The sequence below is a fragment of the Nanorana parkeri genome, unplaced genomic scaffold, assembly GCF_000935625.1.
Source record: "Nanorana parkeri isolate BGI_ZX_2015 unplaced genomic scaffold, ASM93562v1 scaffold1417, whole genome shotgun sequence".
NCBI lineage: Eukaryota > Metazoa > Chordata > Amphibia > Anura > Dicroglossidae > Nanorana > Nanorana parkeri.
This window is the reverse complement of record NW_017307685.1, coordinates 153,809-168,720: the sequence shown is the minus strand read 5'-3', so window position 1 is coordinate 168,720 and position 14,912 is coordinate 153,809. Positions and strand designations below refer to the sequence as shown.

Sequence of the window (14,912 nt, the reverse complement as noted above, 5' to 3'; positions counted from 1 at the left end):
CCCCCCCCCACCACATGGTTCTCTTTAATGTATTGCTGGGATAGTGGGATTTGTTGTCCTCTATAGCTGATGGTACATTGTGCTGTATATTATACACAGCAATGTACCATCAGCTATAGAGGATGACAAATCCTAGCAATACATTATACACTGGGGGGAATTTATCAAAACTGGAGCAGACAAAATCTGGCAACCAATCAGCTTCTCTCTTTAGTTTGTTCAGTTAAGGTGTGAAAATGACAGAGATAAGCTGATTGGTTGCAGTGCACAGCAGCTCCAGATTTTGTCTGCTCCAGTTTTGATAAATTCCCCTCAATGTATGTATAATGTATTCCTCTTTAGCTGGTGGTATTCTGCATTTCTGTATAATGTATTGCTGGGATTTATAGTCCTCTATAGCTGGTGGTATTATTCTACATTGTTGTTGTGCTGAGATTTGCAGTCCCTCTACAGCTTGGAATTAGTGGCAGAAGTACCAAGGTCGCAGCAGTCGTACATGCGCACAGCACTGACGAGGCATCCCTACACTACCAGTGTGCTTTAATTTTCCTCAACCCATACATTTCTCTGCCACGTCTCTTCCAGGTGCGCATGTCATGAAAACAGCTGATTGGGATGACTCGGCCCCACTGGAAGTGACACAGTCGAGAAAATTTATAGGATCGAGAAAAATTATAGAACACTGAATTTGACACTGTCCGGCCCCTCCCATTAACCTCCCACACTACCGTTACATGGATGGCAAAAGTGGCAGGCAGGGGCGGGGGAAGAGGCAGAGCGGGAAGGGGGCCAAGTTGCTGCACCATGGGCCTCTGGGTTGTACTTGCCCCTTTGCTAAAAGTTGCCAATAAGCCCATGCTGTATACCGGGCGCTGAGAGCTGATTTAATTGTGGAGGGCATCGGTGCCCGGCGGTTGCGGTATTCAGGATTGTGGTCGGCGTTGGACTACATGTCACAACCGCGGGGCGCAGATGCCATCCGCAATTAAATCAGCTCTCTGCTCCCAGCGGTTGCAACATGCAATGAAAATTATTAGTGCCCCCCCCCAGATTTGACTGTAGTATCTTATGTGCCCCCCATATATTGTTCCTAGAGTCGCCACTAAAGGAAAGGCAGCTGTGTGCGTCATCTCTTTGCTGTTTTCGGCTGAGCCGCAGCCAAACTAGTAGATGCGGCTGTGTTAAAGTGGCAGGGGCAGTGTTCCCCGGCTGTAACGTCAGCTCTAATCGGTCGCACTGGAGCGCAATTGCGGAGAGGGAGTGATGGCGTGTATGGATAGTTGGCTTCTCAGGCGTGAGTCTCAGGCGTCACTCCCAGTCTTAAGGGGGAGTTTGAGACTCTTGCTTCATAGCCAATGTGTAAATAAGTAATAATAAATGGGCTAATTCCTCTTAGCACCAACAAATGTATAGTATAGGGCTCAAATAATGGACTTCTCTTCGTGGCGAAGTAATACTTTTAAACAGATCTCCCGAACAATACTTGAATCTCCCCACAGCGGTATCACAGAGTAACAGCAGCACAATATAGTATGGTTCAAGCAGCTGGCAGTTTGTGACCTGCTCCCAGTGGAGCGATACTTGCAGTTTTGAGGGGTGGCAGAGCAGCGAGGTGCAGGGTGTGGGTCCAGCTGGCAGATGCTGTTGTAGTGAGGAGACACAGTCCGATGATCTCTGGTGCAGTAGTCAGCAGGCGTTCAGAGCTCAATTGTTGAACGCCATGCTGCTACAGCTGGGGCTTTAAATAGCCCCAGGATGTAGGAGGCGGCGGCCGGAACGAGTGACTTCCGCGTTCCAGCGTGGAACGCAGGCCGCTCGCGTCACAACCAGGAAGTCGAGCGGCTTCCGCGTTCCACAGTGGAACGCCGAGCACTCATCATGGGAGCCAGCAGGACCGAGGCGGCCCGGCCCCGAGGGGGATCATTACACCGGCCTCCCGGGTCCAACAGACACTACTGTCGCCGCTTTAACACAGCTGCACCCACCTGCTAAAGCAGAGCACGTGTGCTGGCATGGAAGGAGCTGCCCATTAACGCGTGTGTGTGGATGACATCCCACAGGGATCAGACTGTGTGTGATGGCTTATCCCAGAGATGTCACTGTGTATGTGTCATTCTAACTGCCCAATCTGCCGTGTATTGGTTCCTGCCCGAGTTCTGCCATGTATTGGTTCTGGTCTGAAGTGTGACGTGTATTGGTTCCGGTCTGAGGTCTTTCATGCATTCTGCCATTTAACTCACTTTCAAATTGCCTATATTGGTCTAGATTTTGAAATTCGCCCACCAGTTCCCCGGCAATTCAATTGGCCCACTATTTGAAAAATAATGTGGAGAAAACATTTCTGTGACACAAGAATGTCTATGCAGGTGGGGCGTGAGGGAGGGACTTGTATATGGGCGGAGCACAAGGGGGCCCCATAATCTTGTATTGCCCGGGCCCCATGTGTTGTCAGTCCGCCCCTGTATGTGGTACTTTAAATAAATTAGGGACTGTGTATGATGGTTAATCCTTAGTTTTTTTATCTAGAAGTAGTGCATCATTTGCATGTAATGGTACAAAATATCATATCAGTTGTAACTTACAAATATAACACATTTGACTTTACCATTCAGCAGATAATAGCCTACACTTTTGTTATTGACTTATATCACATCATAGTATCTAAAACCCTGTGGCTCTTTTAGCAGTCATCACACTCTAACATGCTAAGTTTAAGCTTCTGTATGCAGTAACCTTATCCTGGCTAACTGTTTTTCAACTTTACATTTTTCTAATATCTTTTAAGGGTGAAAGGGGGCTTGAGTTACTGCTAAGCATGCATTCAATAGTTTTCCAGTAATAACATATGTTCTTTTCTCAGGGGATACTATGGAAAAAGTATCTCCATTGTCAACTTCCTGAATAAAGTTTTTCCTACTTATACCACTGATTGCTATCAGCAGACAGTATTCAGCTTGTACCAATGTACTAGAATCAATGTACTGTGACTACCAGTGGCGTAACAACTCCCCGGGCGCCCAGAACTCTGGTTACGCCACTGGTGACTACAGAAGTAATATAAATTGAATATAGACAGATTTTCTGTCAAAGACCTGCATGACAAGGACTAGAATGATCTGCTTTGCTCTCCTACTTTATGGACCGTTTTTTGCAATGTTACCTGCAACCTCAACTATAGTCAGTAGGAAAATTAACTGGTTTGGTATCTCTGCCCTTATGTATATTTTAGTGAATTATAATAGTATTAATGGTTTTATGTTAAAGATTTGGACTTACCTGTTTCTTTGCAACTGTTCCATCCACTGGGTCCACATATTCAAAGCTGTCTGATTTCTCTACACTGTATACATTGCTCCCCACAGCAAACTGCTGATTAGCAAAGGTCTTCTCTGTTATCGTAGTTTCCACATCCTTCATGATAAAAAATGATGTTCTTGGCTCAAGACCATCATAATCAAATCTGTTACAGAACAAGATGTCTTCTGTCAATGGATACTATAAAAATACTAGTTGCAGTTAAGGTTTCATATTTATATCCACACTATTTGCATTTTAAAATGCATTTAATGACTATGAATACATAGCTATATTAATTGGTATATTTGTATCTGGTATTTAAGATTTTGCACAAAATCTTCTCTTTGCTATATTTTGTTTACACTTGTTTGAAAAACTGCTGACTCCAAAAAGACAGGCATATGTCTACACCCAAACATGAGTAGACTGGTGACCACTGGATTTGGAGTTTTAGGCTCAAGGAGCCCTTTTAAGAGAAATGCATATGCTCTCATTGCCAACTCACTCAAAATACTTGAAATTCTAGTTGATAGAATACAGTGGAAGCGCCAGTATTCTGTGGCAGTGGCAGCGCACACTATAAATTAGCGTCACTGACCCCACCACATTTGCCAGCTTACTTAGCCATGGTGTCACTTGTCTCTTAGTAGCTGGCTGCGGTTCAATATGGTTGCCAGAGGCATAATATCCTGATTTGTGTATATTGGTACAGCCCTTAGCTAGACACTCTCTGCCTCCCCTTCCCATTTCCCTTTCACCCTCTCCTTCACTGTGTTAAGAGGGGTCTACCCACATGTTACAGGGTTTAAGAAAGAAATGTCCACTCCAAAAAATGACAAGGAATCGCATCCTCTGTTTTTTCCGAAGGCTAAATAAACCACATTGGATTCTACTCTGAGTCTTCTTGATGAGTTGGACCCTGCCTGTGGACCGCATCAGCTCAGTAAGTTGTCATACTGTCTGGACAGATTTAAATCTCAGGAGGTCTGTGCAAATACATCAATTGGTGGCTGAGACAGAACAATCACTGTCCCATTAGGTAGATTTTCTTCTACTTCCTGCCCTGTAGACACAACAGGACGTTGGAGAAAATCTCTCCAAAGTGAGGTAAATACTCTCTGAGACAGCTGTCACTTAAACAAGTATTCCACTGGAAGATTTAGGTTCTATAGAACTCACCATTTTGGACGTTCTCTCACTCCGGAAACATTGGCACTAAGACAAATAGAGGGAGTGAGCAATAATAACCTGACAGGAGTTCTAACCCCTCACTACTATCCAAAACAAGAAAATGCTTTATATTACACTTAAAATTGAAAAAAAAACAAACATATTTTCTTTGCTTAAATATCTAAATACTTTCTCCCCATGTTAAGAACCATTTAATTATGTAATGGTTTTGGCCAAGTAGTAGGAACTTGAAATCTATTCTGACACCCTAAAGGTAGATAGGTTTATGTATTATTTACTGTAACCCCCTTTCCCGTCACCGCATTTGTAGAATGAAACCAAGTATTTACCTGCAGTAATAATGGCGCCCAAACTTTGTCCAGTGTTCTCTTACAATGTCTTCTACACCTTGCTTTCGAGCTGCCAAAATTGACAGCCATAACAATACAGCCCAAAGTCCATCCTTCTCTCGGAGATGATCTGAGCCTGAATGGGGAAAAACAAGACACACATTTTACATCATAGGGACTTGCACATAACGTGTTTATAGTTTGTAGTTTGAATACAGATTTTCCTTCACATCAAGGTGAAATCTCTCTAATCGAGTCCCGGATAGCATGAAAAAACGGAGGTTCTAACCATTCTCCACTCCATCCAAAATTTAAGAAACAGTTATGCTGGGCATACATTTACCTGCTTGCCACCCGGTCGTAATTGAATGGCCGGACGGCGGACTTTTAACGGCGGGTGACCATTTTTAAACATCCTGCTGCTCACGCGCGCCCTGTTTACAGCAAGCAACGGCTGTTCCATACAAGGGTGCCCGATCACTTTATGGTGCAGGAAGTGTGCGAACCCCTCTGCTGCTGGGTATTCCTGGCTACACTGTCCTCCGTGCAGGCCCAGGACCAGCATGGTGGTTCTCTTCACTGAGATTGGAGGGAGTTCAGCCGATTTCCAGAGGCTGATCTCCCATCTGATCTTCTGCTTTCAGTGTGTCATTGTGTGTGTGTGTGTTTCAGAATGTCGGCTGTAGCCGGAGAAAAAAGTTGTAAAGCAGATCTCTGCTTCATCAGCTTCTTTGCGGGCCCTAGGTGACATTAGGGGACTAATAGACCCTTACATCTCCATAAAGAGGACTTGTCACTGTGTCAGGGTCTTTGCTTGTTATAGCATTAAAGTTAATTGAAGAAAAAAAAGAAGTTTAAAATTGAAAGTCTCTTATAAAAAAATTGATGACCTGGAAAAGTGTTTGAAGTGTTGCATATGGGCAATTTTTGGTATGGTAGTTTTTTGCACTTTCACAGGAGCACATCATTTTAGAGCTTGGCGTGTTTGGTGTCTATTTACCCAACATGTTTATATTGTACCAACAAATTGGCTAATAATAAATGTTTCATGGCTTCCCGGCCAATCAGAAAGTCAAGCGCCGAGTCATTACACGGCACCTGTATTCCTGATTTGCCAGCTTCCCGACCAACCAGGAAGCTGGGCAGCTAGTCATTACACGGCCCCATGCTCCCTCATGACGATCCCAATCAGGAAACCGAGCAACGTGTAATGAGTCGTTGCCCGGCTTCCTAATACCGGAAGCTCGAGTATCGGGCTAGGTGTCGGAGCATTTGGGGCGGAAGGTCTTCAAGTGGTTAAGCAGTAGCTAATATAACATACTTCTTGTGGCAAAAGTATGTCTCACAGAAAATACAGTATACTTTATCTTTTACCTCTCTTCTTTCCTGGCCTTCTCCTATATTATAGAATGCGTGCGTATTTAAGCAATGGCTGGAACTTGTCTGGAATGCTCTGAAACAACTGCATGGGATGAGCATACTGTAGATGATATCACCAGTGCTCCCAGGACTCTCTCTGCTCTAAAGCTTGAAACAAAAAAACCCAAAAGGGCGCAACACTAGGTGGGCTAACTGACCGGGTCGGGAGACCCAGGGAAAATGACAGGAGAAAGTTCTGCACACGATCTAGGGTCATACACTGTTCACCCCCTTATTATCATTACAAGAGCGCTGTTTGTACGTTTTGTGTTCTGCTCTAAAGCTGGCACTGTGCATCACAAGCAGCACATCACAGACATTCTCCATGTGCTTCTACAGAAATGGAAGAGTATCTGAAAATATTAATTCAGCTCCAAGACACGCTGCCAAAATTCTGTTCTGGGAAACTCTGCTTAAGACATTTTCAAGCCTAACAGGCCTTTTATAGCAGAAGAACTGCTTTTATTTACAAGCCAAAGAAAAAATGTGATGTTGTAAAAAAAAAAAACCCGACGCTGTCGTGTAGGCATGTAGCTGGTTAAGGTTAGCTCTTCGAATATACTGAAAGTTTTGTTTGTATAATGTTACTTAATAAAATGTTATCAACATTACAGCTTAGGTTAATATTCATGTTTAATATTCTTACAAAGCAACGAACATTTGCTGTAGAGGACATTAGAGAGAGCTTGTATTCTAATGACTTCCAATGTTTCCCACTGAACATAATTTGATTTAACACATGGCTATGTTGACACTGATTGCTTACATTAGCATTTGATCCTACTTTTCTCATGAGAAAATATTAGACTTGTCATCTGTAAAATGCTGAATAACGTTAACCTCAATAAGGCTGTTTTTGCTGTTTTATGGTTGTATTGTTTTAATTAAAATGGAGGTTGTAGTATACCTTTACATGTACCTATCCTTAATTTGTTGAGACAGGCCCAGTCCACCAAGGTGTTGAGCTTAGTAAAATGTGTTGTGTTGTTTCAGAACTGGGAGGCTAATGGAATTAAATGTCTTATTTCTCTATATTTTTGGGAAGAGTTTTGGAATGATGGCTTTACCCATTTGAACACAAATTTGACTTTGAATCATTCCTTTTAAACTGGGAATCTGGAATGTTTTGGATTTTGCTTCTCATTAATAAGGCATTAGCGTGGTACACCCAAAATTGTTTTACATAAATATGCCTAAGCCAAAACTTCAAAATTGACAATGGTCTAATGCAAATAGAACTTAATCTGAGTAAAAAAATAAGTAAAAAAGTCCAAATGTCAATCTAGTTCACAAATGGCATTCTGCTTAGCTTCTCCAAAATAAAATACTTTACCTGTGCCAAAACTCTCTTCTCCGCAAAGTGAACACCGCCCAGAGTCCATTAAATTTGCAAAATATTTCCAGCCAGTTGGAATTTCATAGACTGGGACTTTCATTGATTTTGCAACTCTGCAATAGAAAGTCGAAATATCAATGAATATAAATAATTAATATTGGAAAAAAAATATTATATACTTAGGTTCATGACAATATTTTACTTAGGACAGTGAGATGTGTATGAACTAATTTTGGAAAATCGAGTTTATTTGTCCATATTACAAATCCACAGAGAAATGCTTATAAGAGGATACTACAGTAAACAAACAGAAGTAACTGCCTGAAGAGAGTGAATAACGGTGGATAATTCTTGAATATTCCTTGCATATTTTGGTGTAAATTCTATTTATAAATGTATTTTTTAAATGTTCTATAACTTATGATAGTCACCCACCACTGAGAGTAATTTGAATAAGATGGGTTTCTGTTTAGTGTTGGATGCCCTCTCCCTTACAATAAGTCCATTCTTAAGTATTATTTTCTAGGGTGACCAGCTGAATACTGTGTTGTACAGTAAAAAGTAACTGCAGTTTTGGATAAAAATTTGCATGTATAGTCTACATGTCCTGTGATGTTTAATGTTTTAAAGGCATTATGGACAGCTTAACAAGACTTTTAAAAATGTTTATATATACCATCTATATCCAGTGGATGGGGCCTGGTATGGATTTTGAGGCGAACCCCATGACGTTTTTTTCTTAAAGTGACAATATGTATTGTTTATAAAAAAAAGTTTACTATGCCTTTCAGGAAAAAACCCTGGCATGGGGTTCCCTTGAAAACATATACAAAACCTTCTCCAGGCATGTAGAGTGGCTTACCAGGAAAGGGGAGAGGCAATTTTTTTGCTCCCCCCCCCCCCCCCCCTGAACCATATCAGGTCACATGCCCTCAACATTGGGAGGGTACCTGGCAAAGAGGGCGGAAATGCCATCCTACCCACCCGGCAAGATACCTTGTCCCTATGTTGATGCAGGCAAGGGCCTCTACATCCCTAGCAGCGCACAATAAATGTTTGTTGAAGTTCAGAAACATATTCAGCTGGAATCGTTACTGCTGCAGCCTCTGGGTTCCTGTGCATTATTTCCCTGAACCTCCGGCTGGGAGCATGCACACATCACTTCATCACTTTCACATCACTGAAAGTCTCCCCAGCCCCCCTCTTCAAGACTGCATTCCTTGATGCCATGCACCATGTGCAAGCGCACACCCTCCTTTTTTCATAAAAATTACAGACATTCAAAACATCTGAACCTTCTTTTACTTATGAATTAAAGAGGAACTCTACTCATATCTTTAAAATAACAACAAAGGCACCTATAGAAATGTTTAGTAATGACAATCTACAAATAGATACTTCTGGATAATTGCAGGCTTTTTATTTTTTGCATATCTTATTTTTATTTTCTTCCCCATTCTTCTGACAGTGGCCATTTTAAGGGCACTTTTCTAGATCTCCCATTACTTCCTGGAACTCTGGGACATGTGACTTAGACATGTGATGACCATGCATATCATTTCAGGGGAGGAAAATGCCTTTCCCCTTGATCTCCTGTGATTATAGATGAGATTTCATAGCAATGCTTTGCTAATGTAACCCTACCAGGATGCAATACTTGGGCATGATTACATCATTTGTGCCCAAGTGGACCAGGAAGTAGTAAAAAATAAATTGTAAGTGAAATAAAAATAGGTTTGTTCAGCTAATGAATGTAAGATGATTTCATATCAGCATGCAGAGCTGTGTGCTGAGATAATTTTTAGTCAAAGGGGTAAAGGTCCACTTTAAGTGTTATCATCAAGTGGTACCAGAGCTTCATGTCCACTGTTGCTAAGCCTTGGTCTGAGTATTTACTGGATACAGTAATGGATTTCTGCTAAGAAATGGATATGAAAAGGCTAGTACATAAAAATAGTAGAACCCTAGTAATTGTGAATGTACAGCATTTTTGAAAGAATGTGATTTTGAGGTTCCTAGAGATTTACATCTGGAAACACCATTTGTTTTGCCAGCGGCCTTTTACATGCTGGGATAACAATTGCACATTCAGCAGAGCTAATCTTGTTTTTATCCAAAAACTCTCCGGCAAACAACAAATCATTTGGTAGCATACTCTGTTTTGATTAAGCTTGTCTTGTACAAGAAGGGACAGTTGCACTTTACTATACCTACTTGAAATATCATGTTATTCTACCAGCATGTCACACCCCATGAACCTTATTCATGCAAAGATATTACAATAAATAAAGCCACATGTGGAAATAAGAGATGATTTCCTCTCATTTTAAAACTTCCTTCCCATTTACTGGTCTGTTTCACTCAGATTAAGTGCAAACTGTTTGATGAATAAATAAAACCATGTAAGTGCAAATGAAAGTGAGCAGATACAGTTACTGGTTTAATGATTTTAAGAAAACCTTGACATAACCAAGCTTTTTAACAAGAAGATCTATAGTTTTACATTGTGTCCTTTCGCATGTTGTGTCTGCAAGACTACACTTCACTGTATAGGCGTGCAAAACAAATGACTAATTATACTGATATTACTACTACAATGATAATTGCTACTACTAATACTGCTATGACTACTGCTACTATTACGCTTACCACCAGTAGTAGTAGTATGGCTCTTATACAGTATATATATATTTTTTTTAAACTTTTTTTTTTTATTCTTGACCTTTATAAAGAAATAAAACATATACATAACTATTATACATTCCATTCAAAGCCCAGATCAGGGAAATTAAAAGTCAACCCTTACAGTGTGGGGCAGCACAACTACAAGAGTTAACTGCTCATTTATGCCTAGGGGACAGGAAAAGGCTGTTTTACCCTGCTCCCTCAGAGTTGCTAGACGGGCCCGCAGACTCTTCTCTCCTCTAAGGACGGCTGACATCATCAAGTACAATGTAAGCTAGATAGCCCTGCATTGGACTTGAGATCACTGGGGGACAGTACACAGCTAGAGCTAGGAGGAGGGGGCCTATCATCCGGGGGAACAGAATTGTAAAAAATAAATCTTGTTCCCAAATCATAAATGAACAGTTTTTCTGCCCCACGGCAACAGAAAACTTTTAATGTCCCTGTAGATGACCTTTAAATGTTGATTCCTGAATATACCCACCCATAACAATCAATCAGAATGCACTTAAGTCAGACCAGTACAAAATGGATCCTGACTAGGTGTTGTGGGTTAATTATCCATAAAAGAGACTCTCTCACTGTTAGGAGTAGGGAAATCTGCTGAAGTTTGAGTTGTGCCTGCAGCAGTCTCCTACACCTTGTTTTTGCAGTGGAATCTAAGGCTAATGTGACTTTCTGGTGCAGAAACTTATCTGCATCTTCTTACTTCTTATGCATTGTAAGTGGCCAGTAAGGCTGCCTATTATAGTGATGATCCAACAAGAATGTGTGTTTTTGGGGGAGGTTCAGTGGCACGCTGGTAGGCTGCAGCAGTATGGCCCCTCTACCCACAGCGACAGAGACTCTAAGTACACATAAATAGGCCATTAAGAGTTATAAGCCAAAAATCTGCACTTCTAAAAAAATGCATATTTCTACACAAATTAAGCAGCCAACAGGACACATTGGAAAAATCACCTGTCATCAGTAAGGATTTCACTTCAGAGTATACCAGAGTATAACAGTCATAATCATTATCAGAATTGACTGTCCTAGACTCTGAATCATATTTTTGAGTATAAACTAAAATATTTCCAATGTTTAGAATGTAAGTACCATGACAATGAAAAAGGAATTATTGCTTATGAATTGTTACTAAAGGTAAAAGTGACAATAAAATGTAAAGGTTTAATAATAGGGAAATACAAACATTATACATTTTAAACGTTATATGTGTATAACTAGGCTCATATCAAGGCATGTAACTGCTGCCAACACACAGTCATTCTTTTTAATGAGATTTGTTTTAGTGTTTCCTGTATCCCTTCTCCTTATATGGCCCTGGCAATTTAGAATTACTTAGTACTAATGGCCCCTTTTATGGTAAAGTGTATTAACAGAGAAAACTCATTCCTATTCAGTATGGAAATGATAAGGGACCGACCGGCAGACAATGTAAGAAAAAATAAAAGGTTAGGTCATCTAAATGATTGCATATTCAGTATTACATTATATATATATAGTATATTTCCCAGAAGATCCAGAACCAGTAACCTGGCATATACTTATTTTTGCAGTATACTATGACTTACTGTATTGTATAAAGAAGAACTGGGAGCAAGTTATGGAGCAGCTGTTGGTACCCCAGTCTCACAAGAATATGGTTTTATCAGGGGTGTATTTACCGCAAGGCAAACAAGGCACTTGCCTTGTGCGGCACTTTCCAGGGAGGTGGCAACAATGCAGCCACCAAAACAGTGCACTGCATATGATCCGGCTGCCTAATCAAGCGGCGGAGGAGGTGAGGAGGATGCAGAGCAGCAGAGGGGGGCAGGGCAGATCCGGTTCCCCACAGCTCTGGTCGGGCGGCGGAGGAGGCTGGGTCCCTGCAGCACCAGATCGGCAGTGGAGGAGGCTGGGGATCAAGCAGCACTAGTCTGGTCGGTGAAGGAGGCCAGGTCCAGTAGCAGGTAAAAGGATCACACTGTGCTGTTAAAGGGACCCTGCAGAGCCCAGCATAGATTCTGCACAGCTCACCTGAGAGTCTCAGGTGGGCTGTGCAGGATTTGTGGTGGGCTCTGTGGGGTCTATGGTGGGCTCTGCAGGGTCTCAGGAGGGGCTGTGCAGGATATGTGGTGGGCTCTGCAGGGTCTCAAGGGGGCTTCGCATGAACGGTGGTGGGCTCTGCAGGGTCTATGGTGGTCAGTGTGGGTTCTATTGTGGGCTCTGCAGGGTTGCAGGTAGGCTTTGCAGTCTGAGACCCTGCAGAGCCCACAGAGAGCCTCACAGCCCACCTGAGACCCCACAGAGCCCACCACAGATTCTGCACAGTCCACCACAGATCCTGCACAGCCCACCACAGACCCTGAAGAGCCCACCATAGACCCTGCAGAGCCCACCATAGACCCAGCAGAGCCCACCACAGATCATACAGAGCCCACCATAGACCCTGCACAGCCCACAATAGACCCCAGAGAGCCCACCTGAGACCCCAGCTTTCCTGCTACGCCAATAGTGGAACATGTCAAAAGCTGGATACAGCTTGTGCACTGTATTCAGTGATTGACAGGTTACACCAAAAGTCTTAAACAGGAAGGGGCGGGGCAAATTTCTCTACAGTTATTCCTAAAGAAATTGTATGACAAAAGTAACCAAAAAGTTGTGTTGGCCGTTGAAAATGACTCAAGTATGCACCTCAGTTACCACCCCCAAACTGACAGACTGGTAGAAAGTTTCCGTAGAACCCTGAAAGGTATGCTAAAAAAGTAGTTAAAGGATGGAAAAGACTGTTCCTGAACTTCCTGTTATCATACTTAAGGTTTTCAATAAGGAAAGTCCCACAGTCCTCTACCAGGTTTTCCTGTTTTGAACTTTTGTATGGTAGACATCCGCAGAAACTCCTAGATATAGCCCAGGAAACATGAGCACAAGAGGCCACACCTCACAAAAGTGCAATCAAACACATTGCCCGGATGCAGAATAGATTAGCCGGAGTCATGTGCATAGTAACCAAAAAGTTGTGTTAGCCGTTGAAAATGACTCAAGTATGCACCTCAGTTACCACCCCCAAACTGACAGACTGGTAGAAAGTTTCCGTAGAACCCTGAAAGGTATGCTAAAAAAGTGGTTAAAGGATGGAAAAGACTGGGACTTCCTGTTATCATACTTAAGGTTTTCAATAAGGAAAGTCCCACAGTCCTCTACCAGGTTTTCCTGTTTTGAACTTTTGTATGGTAGACATCCGCAGAAACTCCTAGATATAGCCCAGGAAACATGAGCACAAGAGGCCACACCTCACAAAAGTGCAATCAAACACATTGCCCGGATGCAGAATAGATTAGCCGCAGTCATGTGCATAGTTCAGGAACATGTGCAGCAAGCCAGAGTTTATAGCCACTCTGCCAAAATCAGAACCTTTAACTCAGAAGATAGACTCTTAGTCAATTGGCAATTATGGTGGGTAGTAGAAAGATATGATATACTGCCTATAATATGGCCCTGTATTTCATAGAGAGACATGAGGCACTACATGAAACATAGAGGTATAGAGAGCTAAATGTAATACAGAGGTTTGAGATGCTATATGTAACAAAGACAAACAAAACACTGTGTTTAATTCAAAACATGAGTTACTTCACATAATACACGTGAGACTCTATGGTTAACAGAGACATAAGAGCCACTGGATATAATTTAGAGGCATGAGACACTATTTTTAATACAGAGGCATAAAGCACTGTGTATAAGAGAAAGGCATATGGTACTACTTGTAGCACAAAGATATGAGATACTGCATGCAACTTAGAAATATGAGGTGCTATGTGTAATTCAGAGTAACCTCGGAGCTGTTAAAAACACTGGCATATGGGTTACATGAGAAAATAGTGCCTATAAATCATGCAAAAGTGCTGTTGGGCACGCACAGATGGAGGTTAGGATTTTGTTGCTATGAACATGCAAATCTCCTGTGACCAGAAAGCTTCATATTGGATTTTGTTCCTGGATGTGTAATTCTCTAGGGGAAAAGGTGCCATCAGTGTCACTTCCTTCTCTCTAAAGTAGAATAGGATTGGTTTATGTAGGGTGAGATAAATACGATTGGTTAGTGTGTGCTCTGGTGGAATGTATACTGGGTAGTGAGCCGTGTGTTCTAGAATGCAGAGCTCACTGATACTGCCAACACAAGAGAAAATACTAGGGCTGGTAATGATTAAAATTTTCGTTTTCGATTAATACATTTTTTTTTAAACCGATTAATTTCAATTAATTATAACGTTCGATGTCACCGGACTCCTCCCCCCTTCCCTTCGTTAGCCGTCACAGACATCGACATCACCGGACTCCTCCCTCCTTCCGTTCGTTAGCCAACGGAGCCACTTGGGGAAGGGGGGAGGAGTCTGGTGACGTCGATGTCCGTGACATCACCGGATCACCGACGGGACTCCCGGAAGCCGGCGGAGAGGTGAGTGTTTTCATTAGCGATCAAAATAATTGTAATCGATCAAAAAGTTTAACGATTAATCGAGAAATTAATCTTTAATTTCCACAGCCCTAGAAAATAGGTGTGCCTGTAAGAGTATCTGTACAATGTAGTTTGGACATCCAGAAAGGATAGTGCTCAGCTTTTGAAATGGCAGAGAAAACACATGTGTGGTCATGGTAAACAGGTTTAT

At 42.0% G+C, this 14,912-nt stretch overlaps 1 protein-coding gene across 1 annotated transcript in view; it reads right to left on the bottom strand.

Annotated features, from left to right (window-relative positions):
- Positions 1 to 14,912, bottom strand: part of LOC108798157 (phosphoglucomutase-like protein 5) — an 84,589-nt gene that overhangs the window by 27,141 nt on the left and 42,536 nt on the right. The window contains exons 7-9 of the mRNA XM_018569886.1: positions 7,570 to 7,685; positions 4,818 to 4,953; positions 3,277 to 3,460 (exon numbers count right to left, since the gene is read on the bottom strand). Coding sequence (XP_018425388.1) covers positions 3,277 to 3,460; positions 4,818 to 4,953; positions 7,570 to 7,685 — 436 coding nt within the window. The remainder of the gene's footprint in view (positions 1 to 3,276; positions 3,461 to 4,817; positions 4,954 to 7,569; positions 7,686 to 14,912) is intronic.